The sequence below is a fragment of the Anoplophora glabripennis genome, unplaced genomic scaffold, assembly GCF_000390285.2.
Source record: "Anoplophora glabripennis isolate ALB-LARVAE unplaced genomic scaffold, Agla_2.0 scaffold234, whole genome shotgun sequence".
Taxonomy (NCBI): domain Eukaryota; kingdom Metazoa; phylum Arthropoda; class Insecta; order Coleoptera; family Cerambycidae; genus Anoplophora; species Anoplophora glabripennis.
In genome coordinates, this window is record NW_019418014.1 from 416,213 (window position 1) to 433,746 (window position 17,534).

The 17,534-nt window shown below is 30.5% G+C and overlaps 1 protein-coding gene across 2 annotated transcripts in view; it reads left to right on the top strand.

The window, feature by feature from the left end:
• The window catches only part of LOC108909321 (protein jagged-1b), a 297,128-nt gene that overhangs the window by 214,477 nt on the left and 65,117 nt on the right, over nt 1-17,534 (top strand). For both annotated transcript variants that reach the window (XM_018713634.1, XM_018713635.1), the window contains exon 3: nt 6,177-6,231. In XM_018713634.1, the coding sequence (XP_018569150.1) occupies nt 6,177-6,231 (55 nt within the window). The remainder of the gene's footprint in view (nt 1-6,176; nt 6,232-17,534) is intronic.

Sequence of the window (17,534 nt, forward strand, 5' to 3'; positions counted from 1 at the left end):
CATAAAAAATGTTTTAGAGCATCTACATAGATTCTATATTCTTCGAAATAAAGTTCGAAATAACATTTTTTTAATATTTTTTGGCTCCATTGAATTTTAACTTGAAAGCTAAATATTATTAACTTGACATATACTCGTAGATGATTTATTATAGTTATTATATTGTAATGCATTACACATAACCATAATTAAATTGTAGAATGAAACTAGCACCAATTGTTATAAAGTAAATAAAATATATGTATATAAATTTATCTGTTAACTAATTATAATGGTGATTTATATATTAACCAAAAAAAAATTAGTTAAACTAAGACAATACTCCTCAACTTTGTATACAAGTAATGTAATATATAGAATTAGTATCTACAAAATCTATTTGGTTATATTTGTTATCAACTGAAATGACCTTTTCAAATTATCGTACGTGATTCATTGTAATTTGTAACTATACCGAATACAAGAAGTTTAAATTTTTTTGTACAAAGTGTTACCGAGGAATGCAGCAATAATTTTATTCCATTTCTAAGTAGTCATTAAACACTAAGAAGTCCTACGTCTAGCACTCAACGTCTAATATTTTGATTCTAAACAAATTATCACCAAGGCAAACAAAACCCTTATGACCTCATATTTACTTTGTACTCAAAAATACGTCAGTAAATATTATTCTGTATCCTGGTTGTTTATAGAAACAATACATTATAAGTCACTTAATGTTTTGTCGGTATTGGTACGTTATACCTGTTTGGTGGCAACCCTGCTTTTTTGTGACATCTTCAGCGTGGCATCGACTAAAGTGGCATAAAGAATGAATCCGACGTGCCACGTCCCCTTAGCTGATGATTGCTAACAGGTAGTGAATTAAACAACGCCTTCGTAACAATAGATAATGTTTTGTAATAGTACCTACTTTGTTGAACACTCTCGCAGACATGTCAACGTGGGCATCGGTCTCACGGCATCAAATGTACCGTTCAGATGGAAATTGCATATGTAATAGACCAGCGGTAATGAGACAAATAAGGACAACTATATGATGACTTTGCATAAACGTAATAAGAGCTTTAAGTGTGTCACAATCATGCATAATTGCTAATTTATTTAATCGTAGGTCAATATTTATTGCTTCACGTATCCAGCCGTATACATGATTGTCTGTTATGTTACCTAAACCTGTTAGCAACGTACTAGTGAATATTAAATTATTATGGTACAAATATATGTCAGTGTTGGTCCGGTAAATTATTATTTACTGCTTAATTCATGTGTAACAAGCACGCTATTTAGCGCCTATTGGCACGCTTTGTGCATTATTTTAATTATGAAAATGTCAATTTATTTAAGTTGCTTTACTTGATTTAAAATTAAACTACACGTTCTGTTCACTGATTAGCGGTTCTAATTGCATCAAGTATTTAGTTCACCGTTAGAACTATATCCACAGGTACTATGCACCATGAAAAGTGAAGGTAAGTCATTAAGTAATTCATCTAAATTTTTATGTCTGGGATTTAAACAACATTATTCTCTTCATTTTCTGTAATTTTCTGCATCTTAACTCGATTTCCTTGAATTTCTTTCATAAATTCTCCAATATTTGAAGTATAGAAAAGTTTCTACCATCTTGTATAAAAAAAATTTTACAAAATGATCCAACGTAATGTACAAAACATAACCTCACAATACCTAGTTGTATTAAAATGTCGCTGGAAAGATAGTAGCTGATGAATTATATAAGATGGTCGGGAACTAAAAACACTAACATATTTAACATCCTTAAAATCGTACACTAAGTTAAATAATTGACTTTGATTTCGACGCTACGCAGATCAAGTACAAACAACGATAGGCTCATGTCATGATTTATGGCAAAACACCCAATGCAGATTTGCAGTGAACGATGAAAGAAACAAACTTGGTGCCTATCTATTCCTTCAAAGAAAAAAGTTTGTGCCACTACCACTATATAAATATTTTCCATGTTTAAATAAAGATTTTAATTAATTGTTCCAAATGATATAACAGCTATTGACATATTTTTTAAAAATAATCACACGTAATGTAAAACATGTCAGATCTCTTAGGTAAAACGCAAAGGTGTGGACCTCATAAATCAATTAAACAACTGTTATTTCTGCACAAGGAATACATAAAAAGTTAATTTATTAATAAATGAGCAACATTGTTTACTGACTGGTATGTGAGAGACTTATTGCATAGATATTTGTATGTATTTTTTATGAGTGATTATTAAGCACTCGAGAATGAATAAAGCCAACAAATCATTATGTTAATCTATTCCATAGTACTTAATAGTTAAAGCACCTATAAATTATATAAATAACATCTTTCATTTCAACTCCACTATCTTCAGAACCAAAGTCCCTAACATTTTGCTCGAAAATACAAATTATTTTCAATTTGTACGGTATATAGTTCGTTTCACATTACTGTCAATTTTAATTTTGTTCAATGTAAATAATTTAGGAACGACATATTTGGTTGATTCTCTTTTTATTTTGTTCGTTATACTCCTGGGATGGAAATAAATCAATAGAATGTTTTTAATTGAAAAAAAATTGGAAGATCTGGAGAGAAATCTGGAAAACGCATTCCAGCCCAACGAATGTAAAATTTCCCATTGGTGTACTGCTGAATCCTCCTCAAATTGAATATCCTTGGCCACAATCGTTAATAGATACAACGATCACTCAGAAATATGTTTTTTTTTCTCATTTTTACTTTGTTTACACATGTCCAATAGCTTTTCACAAATTCACAAAACGATCACAAAATTTATTGAAATTTGGACATGACAACGTCTGTCGGATCAGCTAGTATCTTAATATTTGGAGGCTGTCGTCGTTTAGAGTAGTTATTTCCATAATGTCACTCATGTTTTTTTGCATCTAGGAATAACCCATGTAAGACATTAATATTAAATTATCTGTACCTCGAACACGAGATGTTTCTGTTCACTTCTTTATAAAAATTTTATTGTATTAATTTGTGACGTACAATCCGCCATTAAAGTTTGGTTAAACATTTTGTGTAAACAGTCTATACAAGAGGATGAACACACCAGAACAGTAAATAGCATAGTACTGTGAAATCTCAATTGATACTTTTGTTCCACTGAAAGAGTTATAAATAAATTGTAAGCTGTTATAAACAATAATTTAGGATATATTACAATGTTACATATTATCTGATAATTTTGTATGCACTGCAATTAATGATTCTTTGCAACATCCCCCTGAAAGCCAGAGAATATTCTGGAGCTAATTCTTATAAGCCCTATTTTAAACATACTGTAAAAATATTAACTCAAGAATTTTTGTTTGAAGCAATACATATATTTCGGGTAGAAACCGGTAAGAAAGTGAAGAAAGTTTTAATACATATATCTTCTTTGTAAAATAATAGCGTATATAATCGTTTTTCTTCAAGGGAAAAATACTCGTACTATTAAAAGTGTTTTTCTATATGTTTATTAATATTTCTTGCTGAAATAGTATTGATCTTAAAGAAATTTCGCCAAGTGGCGTTTGACTGATGAAAATTTATTGAGTGCCAGGCTAAAAAGTTAGACTGTTAATGCCGTGTCTGCTGCAGCGGTTTTTGTTAAAACACGAACGCTACCGACAGTTACGTTGTACTTTTTCCTTGTCTGGGATTAATAGCATCAATTTGGTGTTTGTTTTTTTGTGAGTTAACGTTAGTTGCGGACGGTAAGACAAGTTAGTGCTGAAGGTGCCACTGTCTTATTCTTCGTGCAGGAATGTATTCAATTTAACGGATAATATCCGTGCCTGAGAACAGCAGACGATTTCTTTGTGATTTCTGCACGTACTCTAGCGCCTGTCGTTATTCAGAGGCGTCCGGGAACAGGAAACCTGTGGAATAAATTTGAACTGCTCCTATTTAGATATAACTTTGTCAAAAGTTACGACGATATTCGTAAAATCAGCAATACAGTATTGTCTACCTTAATTGCATTTCTGTTTTTTTTTTCATGGAAGAGATTAAAGTCATTTGAACCTTCTAGGATTAATTAGTTATTTTCAATAGATATTTTTATATGTTGGCTATTGGTGTAATATTATCAGTACATTAGAATATAAGTATTATAAACAAACAAAATTCTTTCTTTTCAACGGCAAATATATTTTTCCGAAAAGGTAAAAATTACGCGGTGCCAAATTAGGCGAATACAGGGAGCGATTGACAGCTAAAATGCGATATTTAGACAAAAAAACAACAACAACAACAAATGCCTTCTGTGCAATATTCTATTGAAAACGCCACGTTTCATCACCAGCCACTATGCAAGTTTTTGTCCTTTCTTGCCTCCTTGATGATGCCATTCGAATGTTGAATTCTGAGCAATTTTTAATTGTTAATCAACTTGTGTGGAACAAATGGCGTACACACTTTTCGGTAGTATAGTAAGTAAGTAAGTAGTAAGTAGTAGTAAGATCTTTGATGAATTCACGCACGTATTTGATGGAATCTGCGGTAATCATGGATTTCGGTTGACCAACATGTTGCTCATCATCTATGCCCGCGTATGGCACGGGATAAACAATCTTCGCCATAAATTTGGTTCATCAATTGAAACGTTTCGGTAAAAGTTCTACCAAGTTCTGTTAACTTGTTATTCTTATACGATTACTCCCATGGTATTATCAAGATCAATTCTAAGCTAATATACGATTAGCATTTATCATCTGTGTATATCATTGCCAGTAAAGCCGGCCCTACAACGCAAGCTGTGCTATACCACGCCATACTGTACCATGTCCAAGAACGCTGTGGCATGACCACAGATCAATTGCTGTGCCTTGATTATGTAGAAATGTTTATTGTGAAGAATTTAATAAAAGCGTGTATTCTGTTCTTCACAATTATCTTGGTGTCGAGTTGACAACACGTCTATAAATAAAGACATATTGGAAAAGAATTAACCTACCATCGACCCACATAGGATTAACATTAACATCAGAAGCTTTTATTGTGACAATACTATGTAGTTGCTGGTTATTAGCATGCATTGTTTATGTTAAAAATAAAGGATTAATAACACTTACCGTCTTTCGTATTGCATTTTTTTGTAATGCCCCAAATGTTTTCCCAAAGGTCTTGATTTTTATATACCTTTTCGGCAAAGATTAGAACAATTTCTATAAATTCACCTATTTCCTCAGATGTACGCACAACACAGCACGAAGGGAAGTAATTTTGTGCGAGCAAAACAGTTTGTTAGTTTCGCTTAACTCTTGGTGATAATAATGTATGAGCACAAGTTTCGGTGTGCCGTCGGCTTAAGCGTAATTGATGAAATTCATCAAAAGTGGTAAATAGTGTACTTCGTAAATTCATAGCTTTAGCAGCTAGTTTTTCTTGTAATTATATCAATATAAAGCTTACTTAAAATGAGTTGTTCCTTTAGTATCCAGGTAGTAAGTATCGAATAACTTACTTAATTGACTTAAATCTATAACATAGACTTTATTTTATTCTATTATTTTAAGGATTGTCTATGAAGTTTTTTTAGATTTCAAATAAAAAAATTGCTAATATCCTTTTTCAATCGGCACTTAAAAATTCATAACTACCTAAATAAGGTATAGTTTCTAAATATTTCTTAGGATCTGTTTTAAAAAAATATCTTTCATTTGTTTTGTACTTACTGTATTAATGGCCTGAACACTCATAACTTGGGACACTCTGTTTAGTGTATATTTTATATCTTGAAATCTTTGTGTTCTACAATTTCTATTTCACATGTGTGTTTTTTCAGTTATATCTACTGTAATACTGAACAGAACATAGTATATTTTAGATTACATGTTCTACATCATGTTTTTAACATTAAATACTGTAAATTTGATATTTTAAATATATCATTGATTCAAAAGTTAAGGCACCAATTTTTCCTATCAGAAATTTTTACTGAAGACTACATTTACTGACACTTGAAAATATGTGCTTTAAATCTATCACTATTAATGTATTTTAAGCGTTTTAATACGATCTCACTGAGTGAGACCTTGTTTTTATACCACGTTGCGGCTTTATGTCACAGAATTCTGTGAAATTATTTTAATTAAGCAAATGTGTTTTGGAATAATGTTGGAAATAAAGTACATTGTTTTTTATTTCTGTTTCAGAGGTCCTTCACACTTATACTACAGGCTGTGGATCATAATAATTTTTCATTACCTGGTGAGTAACATTCTTTTTAGTAAGAAATAAATAACTTCCTCCTTATTTTGTAACATGCATATAAAGTTATAATAAAGATGAGCATTGTACGTAAAATGACAGACTTTAACATTCACTACGTTATTACTACTATCTTCTTGATCTAATAAAAATAGCAAGTAACATAAATATATTTAGCAAACATATTAAGAAATGATAATCTTTTTGCTCTGGTGGTGTTAGAAATGTAGTATTACTGAGGGATAAACTGAAATTTATTTTTAATTATCGCCATCGTTACTGTTCAATCGTTATTGTTGGATTTATCCTTATATTAAGAAAATTATATTTGTTCTTTCTCGATATATTATCTAACCCTAACAAACTAAATTGTATGTGGAAATAGGTACTATGATTTAAAACCGTTTTTACATCTACAAATGTTTTACCCAATGATATGATCGAAAAATTAATATTAGTAGACAACAATTTCTGTATTACGTGTGCAAAAAAAAACATTTGAGTGTTGCATTGCAAATATATTAAACCTGGGTTTACAATCAATTGAATTCCCTCTAAATTTTCATATTTTTTGATAGAACGCTTTCCTAGAATTACAATAATACATTCTGTCAAAAAGGTATCCGGAATTTGCCAGTTAATCACAACAGGTATATTCAATTAATCATCAAAATGTATTTTGTCTCTTTGAACATAGGCTCTATTTGAAACAATATACTTTTTCCAACGAATAACCAACAACCCAGTCGCCAAAGCACTTTTTAAACGCTTATTCCGGTATGGACTTCAACTTAACTTCTTCAGGAATTTTTATTTTATGGCTTCTATCGACGCGAAACGTATCCCACAATTTGAGTTTAGAAATGAGGAAAAAAGTCAGCAGTTGCCATATCCGTCGAATACGGTGGCTGCTCGATGACATTCGTTGAGTTTATGGTCAAAAATTCATTTACAGTCGTCGCTCTGTGTGATCCAAAATCCAACAATTGACCTTCCATAAATATACTCTTTTACGACGTATACTCTATCTCAAATGCCTCATAACATTTTTAATAATATTCTTTGTTGACTGTGTCTCCATCCGGAAGGAATTCAATTCTGTATGGACAATATCACGATAGTCAAATAAAACGGTCTACATGACTTTGATTTTTGAATTTTTTTTTTTTTGGTTTGGTTTACATGTCAAACTCATATAATCATGTCCCATCACCCGTTATGATGCGTTTCATCATATCCCTGGGGATATGTAATTTTTTTACATTTGACCCTCTATAAAATGAAAAATAACACAATTATTGCTATAAACTTACATGTATCTGTAACTATATATCTTAGGATGCTAACGTTTTCATTCGCAAAGAGATTTGAATAGAAAAAAATAGAAAAATCATTATTTCTGGTTTGAGTATTATTTTGTACGATTTTTTTTTTTTGATAACTGGACACAATAAACTAGAAATAAGGAACACTTCATATAAAGAATCGAACATAACCTCCGTGCAACAACAACACCTCCCTTCGGTAGTTCGTGATATTGCTCACTATCGAATAAATACATATCCCAGGATGTGCCGCATATTAGTTATATTATATTACTTCTATGCGATATATATCCCCCGGGATATGCATATTGACAGCAAGGCTAATATATAAAAATTGGAAGCCTCATTCAAAAGCTATTTGATTCTTTGAAATCGGCCAAAAACTACAGATTCTGCAACTTCTACAAGATACAGTAAAAATGTGATTATTGAGATTCGCATATTTTTTATAATGAGTAGGAACATACCCCCCGAGGTATGTACCGCAGTCAACGTGTTTTAAATGACAAATTCTAGATCCTTTTTTGACAGAATGTATAAGCTTTGACAGATTTATATCTCATAATAAGGAAGATATGACAAAAAGAGCATGCTAACAATATTCGTTATTTTTGATATTTATTACTAGGAAACGGAATAGGAAAACAACGTCACATCACTCTAGGATGAAATAAGCGGACCTAAATATCATCGCCCGCATTTTTACCCTATACTAGGATGATTATGCCGTTAGACGACTTGCTTTCTTCGAGTCTAATCGGCCCTCGGAAGCAACCTGTCACCTGTGATCATAATCATCTTTAATCTCCCATTGAACTTTTGGCAGATTCTTTTGGACTTCTCCTTCTCCCTTATTGTTAGACATTGCTTTAAGATTGCAAGAAAATTTATTAAAATTTTGGTACATATAATTTCTTTCTAAGTACGAAATTAACAAATAGAATAGTAGAATGTTCTGTGAGTATATACAATATGTAATATACAAATTGTAGTGAATTTCCTATAACTTCAAGAAGTTGGTGACAATATTTATCCAATATTTAGTACCAATTTTAGGCAGTTTATTATAAATCTGTATGGCCTTCAGTTTGACCACAAGCAGGAATAGCGAGCTGTGACAGTTAAGTGACCAATTTCTTGAACAATTATTATTATTGAGTCAAAAATTCTTAAATGTAAAACCCATTTAATTCATCACAATACCCTATTATCTTAATGATGAATAAATGAATATCTGTTTTGAATTTAGAAACAAGGAATCTACTGTCCGTTAATTATTGTCCTTCACAAAATGGTGTATAGTGTCATATTATGGCAATTTAAAAAGCCGTTCCAAATATTTTGTTTGTCTAATATGTTTTCTATGCATTTCTTTTCTTTAGATGTTATAACATCTAAAACAATGTTGCTATTGAAAAGAAATATGGTTTAGGCTTAATATATAGGCACTTTTATAATAATGTGTCTAGAAACAAAAAGTGTATACCTAAATATAGTTACAATTCATTCGTACGTAACTCTTAAATATATGTCACTTTGCTGATCGAATCTAAATGTGAATTTTGGGTAAATTGTAAAACTTAGGTAGTTTCAATTATATCTGCAATCTGTAGGGCTCCTCCCAGAACTCTGGTTCCTTTAAACCATTGTGATTTCTTCTCTTGAAACAACCGTTTTATGTGCGAATTAGTCAATAGTGCTCCTCCATTCCAATCTTTTTCATATACGATCCAAAACAGCAGATAAGAAAAGCAATATCTACACTCCTAGATCAGATTAAATATTAACTGACATCAGTTCTTCACAACTTGGGGAACGTTTTTAATTCATATTTTCCATGATTTCCGGAGACGGAAACTTGATATTCTACAGAGTTCCATCCATTGACTGTAACAGAAGTTACTTTCAACAGGATTTTGGTACGTCATGAAGACGATGATTCGTTAAAATCAGCCAAATGAGAATATTTTTTTTAATTCTCCTATCATGACTGTTACTATTATTACACAATATTAAATTAAAATACTTGCAGAGAACGAAAGTACTATCATTGTTATAAGTATATAACAACGCAGTTGTGTCATTTATTTTTCTAAATATAAATGTGCAACACAATAAAGAGCGATTTCTCTTTTGTTTTCTATTAGATTTCAAATTTTCTCATCTCACGATTCATAATTCTTTCTATATGAGAATTTAAAAATTAACTGCAGTGACACCAATAAATGTATCTAATAGAGAATTTGCCTTATTCTTATTGCGATTGAAGTAATTGTTGGCTAGCAATAAATTGTTCTAACCACATTTTTCATGGGGACAACAAAACGGTTCCGATAGGTGTAACTAATTCACCTCACTTTTTAGCCTTTTACTTTTTTCATAAATCTCTGCGTGTGAAATTGTTAAATAAAATATTTTACAGCGATTTATTGAACAAGGAAAAAGAAAAAACTTTCTAATAAACAACCGGTAAATACCTACCTAGGTATGCGTTTAATATCCTGAAGAATCGTTGTGTTAGCAATTGCAAATCACGTTTAGTAGGCGTATGAACATCTTAAATGAGTACTTAGGTAATTTTATTTTCTGATTTTAAGACGTTTTAACACGAATGCATATTGACTTATTGAATATCCCTCCCACATATTTCACACTTCCCTACAAACACAAATTCAAGTGCCGTTTTCACATAATAAAAGCAATTAACCCATTACAGTGCAGCACTTCTGCTACTCCAAACATAACCATCGAGTGGTCTTTGAACAGAATTTCGTGTAGGATGACAGCCTTCTCGTGTTTGATACAACACCTTATTTGACGCTGGCCTTCAAGTGGCAATTATTACACGATTACCTTTGTTTTGCAATTGCATGTGTTAGAATCCTTTACATTAACAAGACATATTGGATACATACATATTTTTTTCTTTTCGGGTCTAGTTACTGCTAGTTTTAACTATTGAGGATATCAAATGACAAAAACTCGATTCATCCTTTAATAACTGCTTACGTTGTGTGCATTTTGTTACAAATTGACAATAAAATAGTTGTTTCAGAAGAAAAATCTATGAAAACAGGTCTCTTTTTATATAATAGTTTTGTTTTTATTCATTGCTATTATTTTTATATACCGAGCAATGCAAAAAAGGGCTGTAACTTTTTTGTTGTTACGAATTTTTTAAATTTGTAAAAACATGATTGCAGCAATTCTTTACAAACAATTCCTCTAAAGACTCAAATTTTTAGTGTGATTCCGAGAAATCAGTTTCATTTTCTCTGCAACAAACACTTTCCTTATATTTTCGTAATATTGATGTAAGTACTTTAAATTAAAGCCCTTTCTGTTCATTATACCAGTTAATACAGTGTAAATAAGAAAAAAGAAATTTGTAAATGTACTGATGATGGTTTCTCAAAACCGCAACGTTGAAACAAAAACCTGAGTCCAGATTAAAGATCTTTGGAAAAAGTTGCTATATTAAAGTTTTTACAGACTAGAATACTACTATCGTGCCGATTACTATGATTTTTTATATTAGATTTAGATTAGGTGTTTACTTTATTTTTGAAAATGTTCTTGCTATTATTGTGCCAGCTACAAAAATATCCATTCAAACCTGTGCATCTACAAAACTTGTTAGTCACTAATTTAAACGAAAAATTCTTAGATTTGGCTATTTTTTGTAGAAATTATACTCATTTTTTACATATACGAGGGAACTGCACTGTTTGAAATTTATACAGGGTGTTTTGAAATAAGGTACAGCAAAATATTAACAAGTAAGACGATTTTCTTTCTATTGATCAGGTGCTTATTGTTTTTTTTTTCTATTGGGACGTAGAGTGCCAAATATAATTTTCAAAATAATATCTTGTTCATATTTTTTTCTAAAAATCAATATAACTGTATTACTTGAAAATGGTATATTTGTATACACATTTTGTTTTTTAATTCGTTCTTTGTATCCTGCTCCATAATAGGATAGTTCTGTGGGATAAAGTATCACTAAATAAATAAATAAATAAAGACAATGGTCCATAGAAAAATATCGTTTTATTTGTTTTTTGTAGTTGTTTTGCTTCTGAATGTATGGTACTGTTTTCAAAATTTTCAAAACACATATTTCTAACGGCACTGTTACATCCTGTAAAACGAGAATATAGAAAATATTTAGTATTTCACTATTTTTGAGTATATAAGAAGTATCTGATATACTCCTCTGTGACCATTAGGTCACTTTATATACAAAGTACATTATCATACAGCTCTAAATTTAAAGCACTTTAATATTTAGTTTTAGTTCTTAGGAAAATAAATCGTATTTACTTTATTTACTATAATAAATTAATTTGAATTCATGTTGTATCATAATTTAACTGTGATGCAATGCCAATTTCAACAAGTTACTAAGACTGTTTTTAGTAAACGTAAACAATATTATGTATTTTCTGCCTCTTTTAATAAGCAATTACAGAATTCTTGTAGTCGCTATATGTTTAGTCTTTTTATTGGTTATAAAATACAAATTACTAAAACGTTTTGCAGAAATAGTAATTACTAGCTGCATAATATATTTTTTGACTTTTGTTGTTGTATTGTTGCTACCATCAAAAATAAACGACCAGAAGGAAAGTCATTAACCACACATGGAAACACCATTGTAACTAATTAATAATTTATGTATTGAATGTCAGTTCCGCTTATACAGTGAATTTACTGAGAATTAAACAGGTTTACCAAGAAATATGCAAATATTCAAAATAGTTGTGAAACAGGCACATTTGCATAAGACACCAGAAGGATCTGAGATACCTATTCATTGTTTGGAAAATATGACTAAGAATATACAATTTATTAAGTCATCATACCCGCACATACATTTTATTCTTGAGATGTTTACATAAGGAAAATTCTAAGTACTTGAATTAACGACGTGAAGTAGGCTTGTCACCTACGACACCTACAGATTCATATAGGTATTTTTTTTATTAATGCGAGAGGCCAGATTAAAATATCTGAACATGTAAGTAATAAACTGTGTGGAAATCTCGGCTGCTGATTTAAGTGTAGAACAATAACCATTTATTTAAAAATAATACAATTGCCACATACTTCTTTTAAAAACATAATAAAATACATTGCAATAATTAAATATTACCGTCCCTTATTTTTTATGTGAAAAAATGGAAATTTGGGTGTACAGTTTTTGAGACATTTTGAAATAAACTTTAAAATTATTTACTTTTTACAAGGTTTTTGTTTTGAATTTATATGACTTTACTTTAATGCAAAAGGCCTTGAATTTTTTAAAAACATAAAGGTGTGTTTCAAAATTTCGTGCTCATTTTACCGCTGTTTTAAATAAAGTGAAGTTCGATCCTTATTACTATTTAAAACAAATATTAAGTTGTATTTACAGTATGCCATGGTTTTTTGGTTGTTATGTGATCTGTGTACTTGGTCGCTGTCAGTTACAGACTTATTATATATCTCGTTATATATTTCCTTAGCCTTAGCTAGAAATTTTTGACCCGCCCCACAGTGGGAAATATTGGACAAAATTCTCACCACTCGCCAATTTTCATCGTCTCGTCATGATTTTTTTTTTAATAATCTCGTGGTAATCTGAATTTTCATATTCCGGTGAGGTTTTTTCGAAAAAACCCTTTCTTTTAATGCTTAGGGAGCGCCCCAACCTCAATGTCAAAGAAAAAAATTTTAAATACTCGATGTTCAGTTGTAGAAAAAAATGTTTAAAAAGTATCTGCTATAAATAAATTTGATTATTATGACCCTTGATGATATATCTGATGTTTTTTCTTCAAAAACCTAACCTCAAAATTATTAATTCTAACCTAAAAGCCTTAAACGAAATTTATATTGGAAAAAAAGTTTTTTTACATGCCAAAAGTACGAAATAGATTCAATAGAACCCTACGTAACATGTTATACCCAAACCATGAATTTGAATCTAAAAAACCTAACCTCAAAACCAACATTTAAGTTTAAACTCACTAAATTAAGGATTAATAAAAAAACTTTATTCTACAGAGATTCGATCAACAATTTTTCCGAGAGCACACACCTTGCGCCATACTGTACCCAAATCTGACACCTTAACCCAAGAACCTAACCTCAAAACTGGAAAGATTGTCAAATCAAATCATTAGAGTGAAAAAAATTGTCACAAAATTATTTTCTTTAATAAAAAGTATAAATGTATTTTTGTTGAGTGTTCACCATCGCGATCGCCAAAACCTTTAGTCAAAACTGAAAACATAACCTAAAGACCCTGAAATTTTGTTTAACTCGAATTTTTTGCTCGAAAAATTCCATAAAAACATCTACATAGCAATAAAACGTTTGTAAAACATTATTGTGTCTTATTATTAATAACCATTTATTAAATTTGCAATGAAGCCTGATAGACTAACCTAACGTCAAATTCAGGAGTTAGGAGAATCAAATATTACCTAAAAAAATAAAAAAATTCAATAGATTTGATATGCAGTCATTCTAAATGCACACGTTCCTGAACCTTAACACCCCTAAGCCAAATACACCCGAACCCTAGATCTTTAAAACCGTATACTCTCAAACCCAATACCCTCGTGCCTTCACTATATACCCTACTCATTTGAACCCTACACTATTGTTCGTTTAGGCTATAGCCTCAGGGGCTTCAGCAAATAAAGTTAAAGAGTTTTTTAGTAGGCCTATGGCTTCAATATTCCTAGAGCCCAGACCATGAAACCCTTTACTCCCAAACCCTAGACTCTTATACCTATACTCCCAAACCATAGACTCTTAAACCCTCTACTCACAAACCCTAGACTCTCAAATCCTACTCGCAAACTCTAGACCTTCAAACCCTATGCTACCAAATACTAGATTCTCAAATCCTAGACCCTCAAACCTTATACAGTAAAATGATTGCAATTAGTTATCTTTAATTAATTATTTTTATTTTTGTTTTGTTTTTGTGGAATTAATGTTGGTTTTGAGGTTAGGTTTTTTTAGATACAAATTCATAGTTTGGGTATTACATGTTACGTAGGGTTCTATTGAATCTATTTCGTACTTTTGGCATGTAAAAAAACTTTTTTCCAATGTAAATTTCGTTTAAGGCTTTTAGGTTAGAATTAATAATTTTGAGGTTAGATTAGATATATCATCAATGGTCATAATAATCAATTTTATTAATAGCATATACTTTTTAAACATTTTTTTCTACAACTGAACATCGAGTATTTAAAAAAATTTTTTGGCGCGCTCCCTAAACATTAAAAAAAGGGTTTTTCGAAAAAAACCTCACGGGAATATGAAAATTCAGATTACCACGAGATTATTAAAAAAAAAAATCACCACGAGACGATGAAAATTGGGGAGTGGCGAGAATTTTGTCCAATATTTCCCACTGTGCGCCCTTTTTATTCTCGGGTTGGGCTCTGTGGGGGCGAATCCGACATCAGAACCACTAGACCCGCCCTGATATTGATGTCGGTTCTTGTTGGTTCTAAGGTGTCTACGGACAGAACTGCTGCTCGGAACATATTTTCAAACGTTTCGTCGTTCTTCAATGTTGCCATCTTCAGTGGTGACTGCAAAATAAAACCGCTATATTAAGTTGCAGCTTAAATTTGCATATCACAGTGTCCTTGACCTGCCCGAGCATATTACTATTTAATATTTATAAAAGTAATCCTCACACTATGTATGTAAATTGAAATAGGTTAACAATAAATAATAATGATAATGTAGGTCAAATAAGTATAAATTATTTAATCAAACGTACAAGTATTCTTATAAAATATGTATAAAGTTCAATTTCGAACAGTAATCTGAGAAAAATTACTTATTACGCAACACTTGTAAATTTTTTAAATTCAGTGTTTGCGAAATTACAAAAATTCATAAACGCAGTAAATTGAATTAATTGTACGAAATAAGTTCATAAATCATATAATTTCAACAGTTTTCAATCATTTAATAGATTTGTAATTATTTTTAGAACTTCTAGGTCCCTTTAATAATTTCATACCATTCATATAATTTCAGCTGTGTTTAATCGTTTAATAGATTTGCAATTAATTTTAGAATGTCTAGATCTGTTTAAAACTAATCTTTAGCAATCACAGCCTTACATTTATCTGTATAAACAAGCATTTGTTTGCTAGATGCTTCGTGGTTCATAAATACCTAATTCAATTATGGAGAAAGTATGTAGGTATTAATTTTATTCAATTTTAATTGTCAATTGAAATTTGTACATATTTTGTATCAGCCGTAATAAAACCGTACGAGTCAGCGGTGGCGGCAAATCGTTGTAATTTATTGAAATGAGCCCACAATTCATTCATTTTCGCGCAATCCCTAGTGTAGGCCGATATGATTCATAGAAAGATTGCATGAATGAATGCACGATTGTCCTAAGGGCGTGTAAACAGTAGGCTGCTGCATCCGAGACCAACTGCTGCACCAATTACGGATGTCCCAGGGCAAGGACGAAACTGTTACGAGCAGGTTTTTTCGGATGAGCTTTGTAGGATTTTTTTTTATATTTAAGGTTGTAATTATCTCTCATAGTAAATGTGTTCATGTTATAAAATTTTGTAAATACTACGGTTAAAATTCTCAAAAAATTGTGAGTTTTGTGTAATTTGCGGTTTCTTTTTTATTATGGTAATCAAACAGATGTGGTTACTGGTTATACTTTTACAAAATTTGGATTTGGAACATTCAATTTTTAGACATATTTTCAATTCCTAATTATTTGCTACCTCTGTCGTTTTATATTTTGAATATAATTTTATTAGTAATGTATACCGCGTATTCATAAAAATTTTACACATACATTTTACATACATTGATGTGAAAATAACATACATAATGTATAAATATGTAAAAAAATGTAATGTGGGGTCAGAATAAGCCTTCACAAGAACAGTTGAGCAAAAATATAACTGAAAAATTGATTTTTTAAGGAAATAATACCCCTACTTTTTTGCAGAAAATTTTGTGGGAAATTTTAGAATCATTTCGATGAGAGTAATTCATTTGTTTTACGTTCCACTTGACTGGAAATTAGTTTCATGAATATTTTTAGTTAATTTCATATATTTTAGCAGTTTCAGATAGTAGCGGTATGCAATACGCCATATACTTTGTAAAGCAAATAATCAACAAAATAGAAATAATCATGTTTTAATAGGCCTTATTTCATAATTTGAAAATTTCTTGTGAAAACAATTGTTACCTGTAAATGGATAAACCATGTATAAATATTTATGTTAAAAATACTACATTAAATAGATATAAAGAGGCGATAACAAATTTACACATTGTATTTAAACAATTGTTTTATTTTTCAAAGCTCTATAGGTAAAGTAGAATTTTTTAGCGGCGTGCTTATTATATGTATATAATTAAATATTTCTTTATATGAATATTAAAAATTTTGTTTGATACAACTAAAATATACGCGGTAGTCATAAATAAGTATGAAATTAAATTCCGTTCAAATCAGAAGATGACCAAATGAAAACCAGAATGCTTCTAATTTTTCGCTCGCGTCACTTAATTGCCATACCTTTTTTAAATCGATGGTCAATTGTTTTTCTATTTGTATATTTCGCATGACATTTTGACCATACATATGTCTACAACTGCTGTTTTGGTTTGGGTGAATCGTATATCCACGGAGATTTTTGGCTTTTTGGCTTTCAAATATCACTAGAAATGAAAATTTTTCTATGCGCATAAAAAAAAACGTGGGCTTAACTTTTGACGGCACAATATGTTAAAAAAATTGGAAAAATGTCATATTTTTCTTCCTATTTAATTATGTATCTTTTTAAGAGTTGATTTTAGGCGAAAATGGAAGAGGAAACAAATGTTTGTAATTAAATTTTTTACAAAACATGACTAGTTACAAATCGAATGAATCATGATTATTATGGTAAAAATCGAAAAAATCGC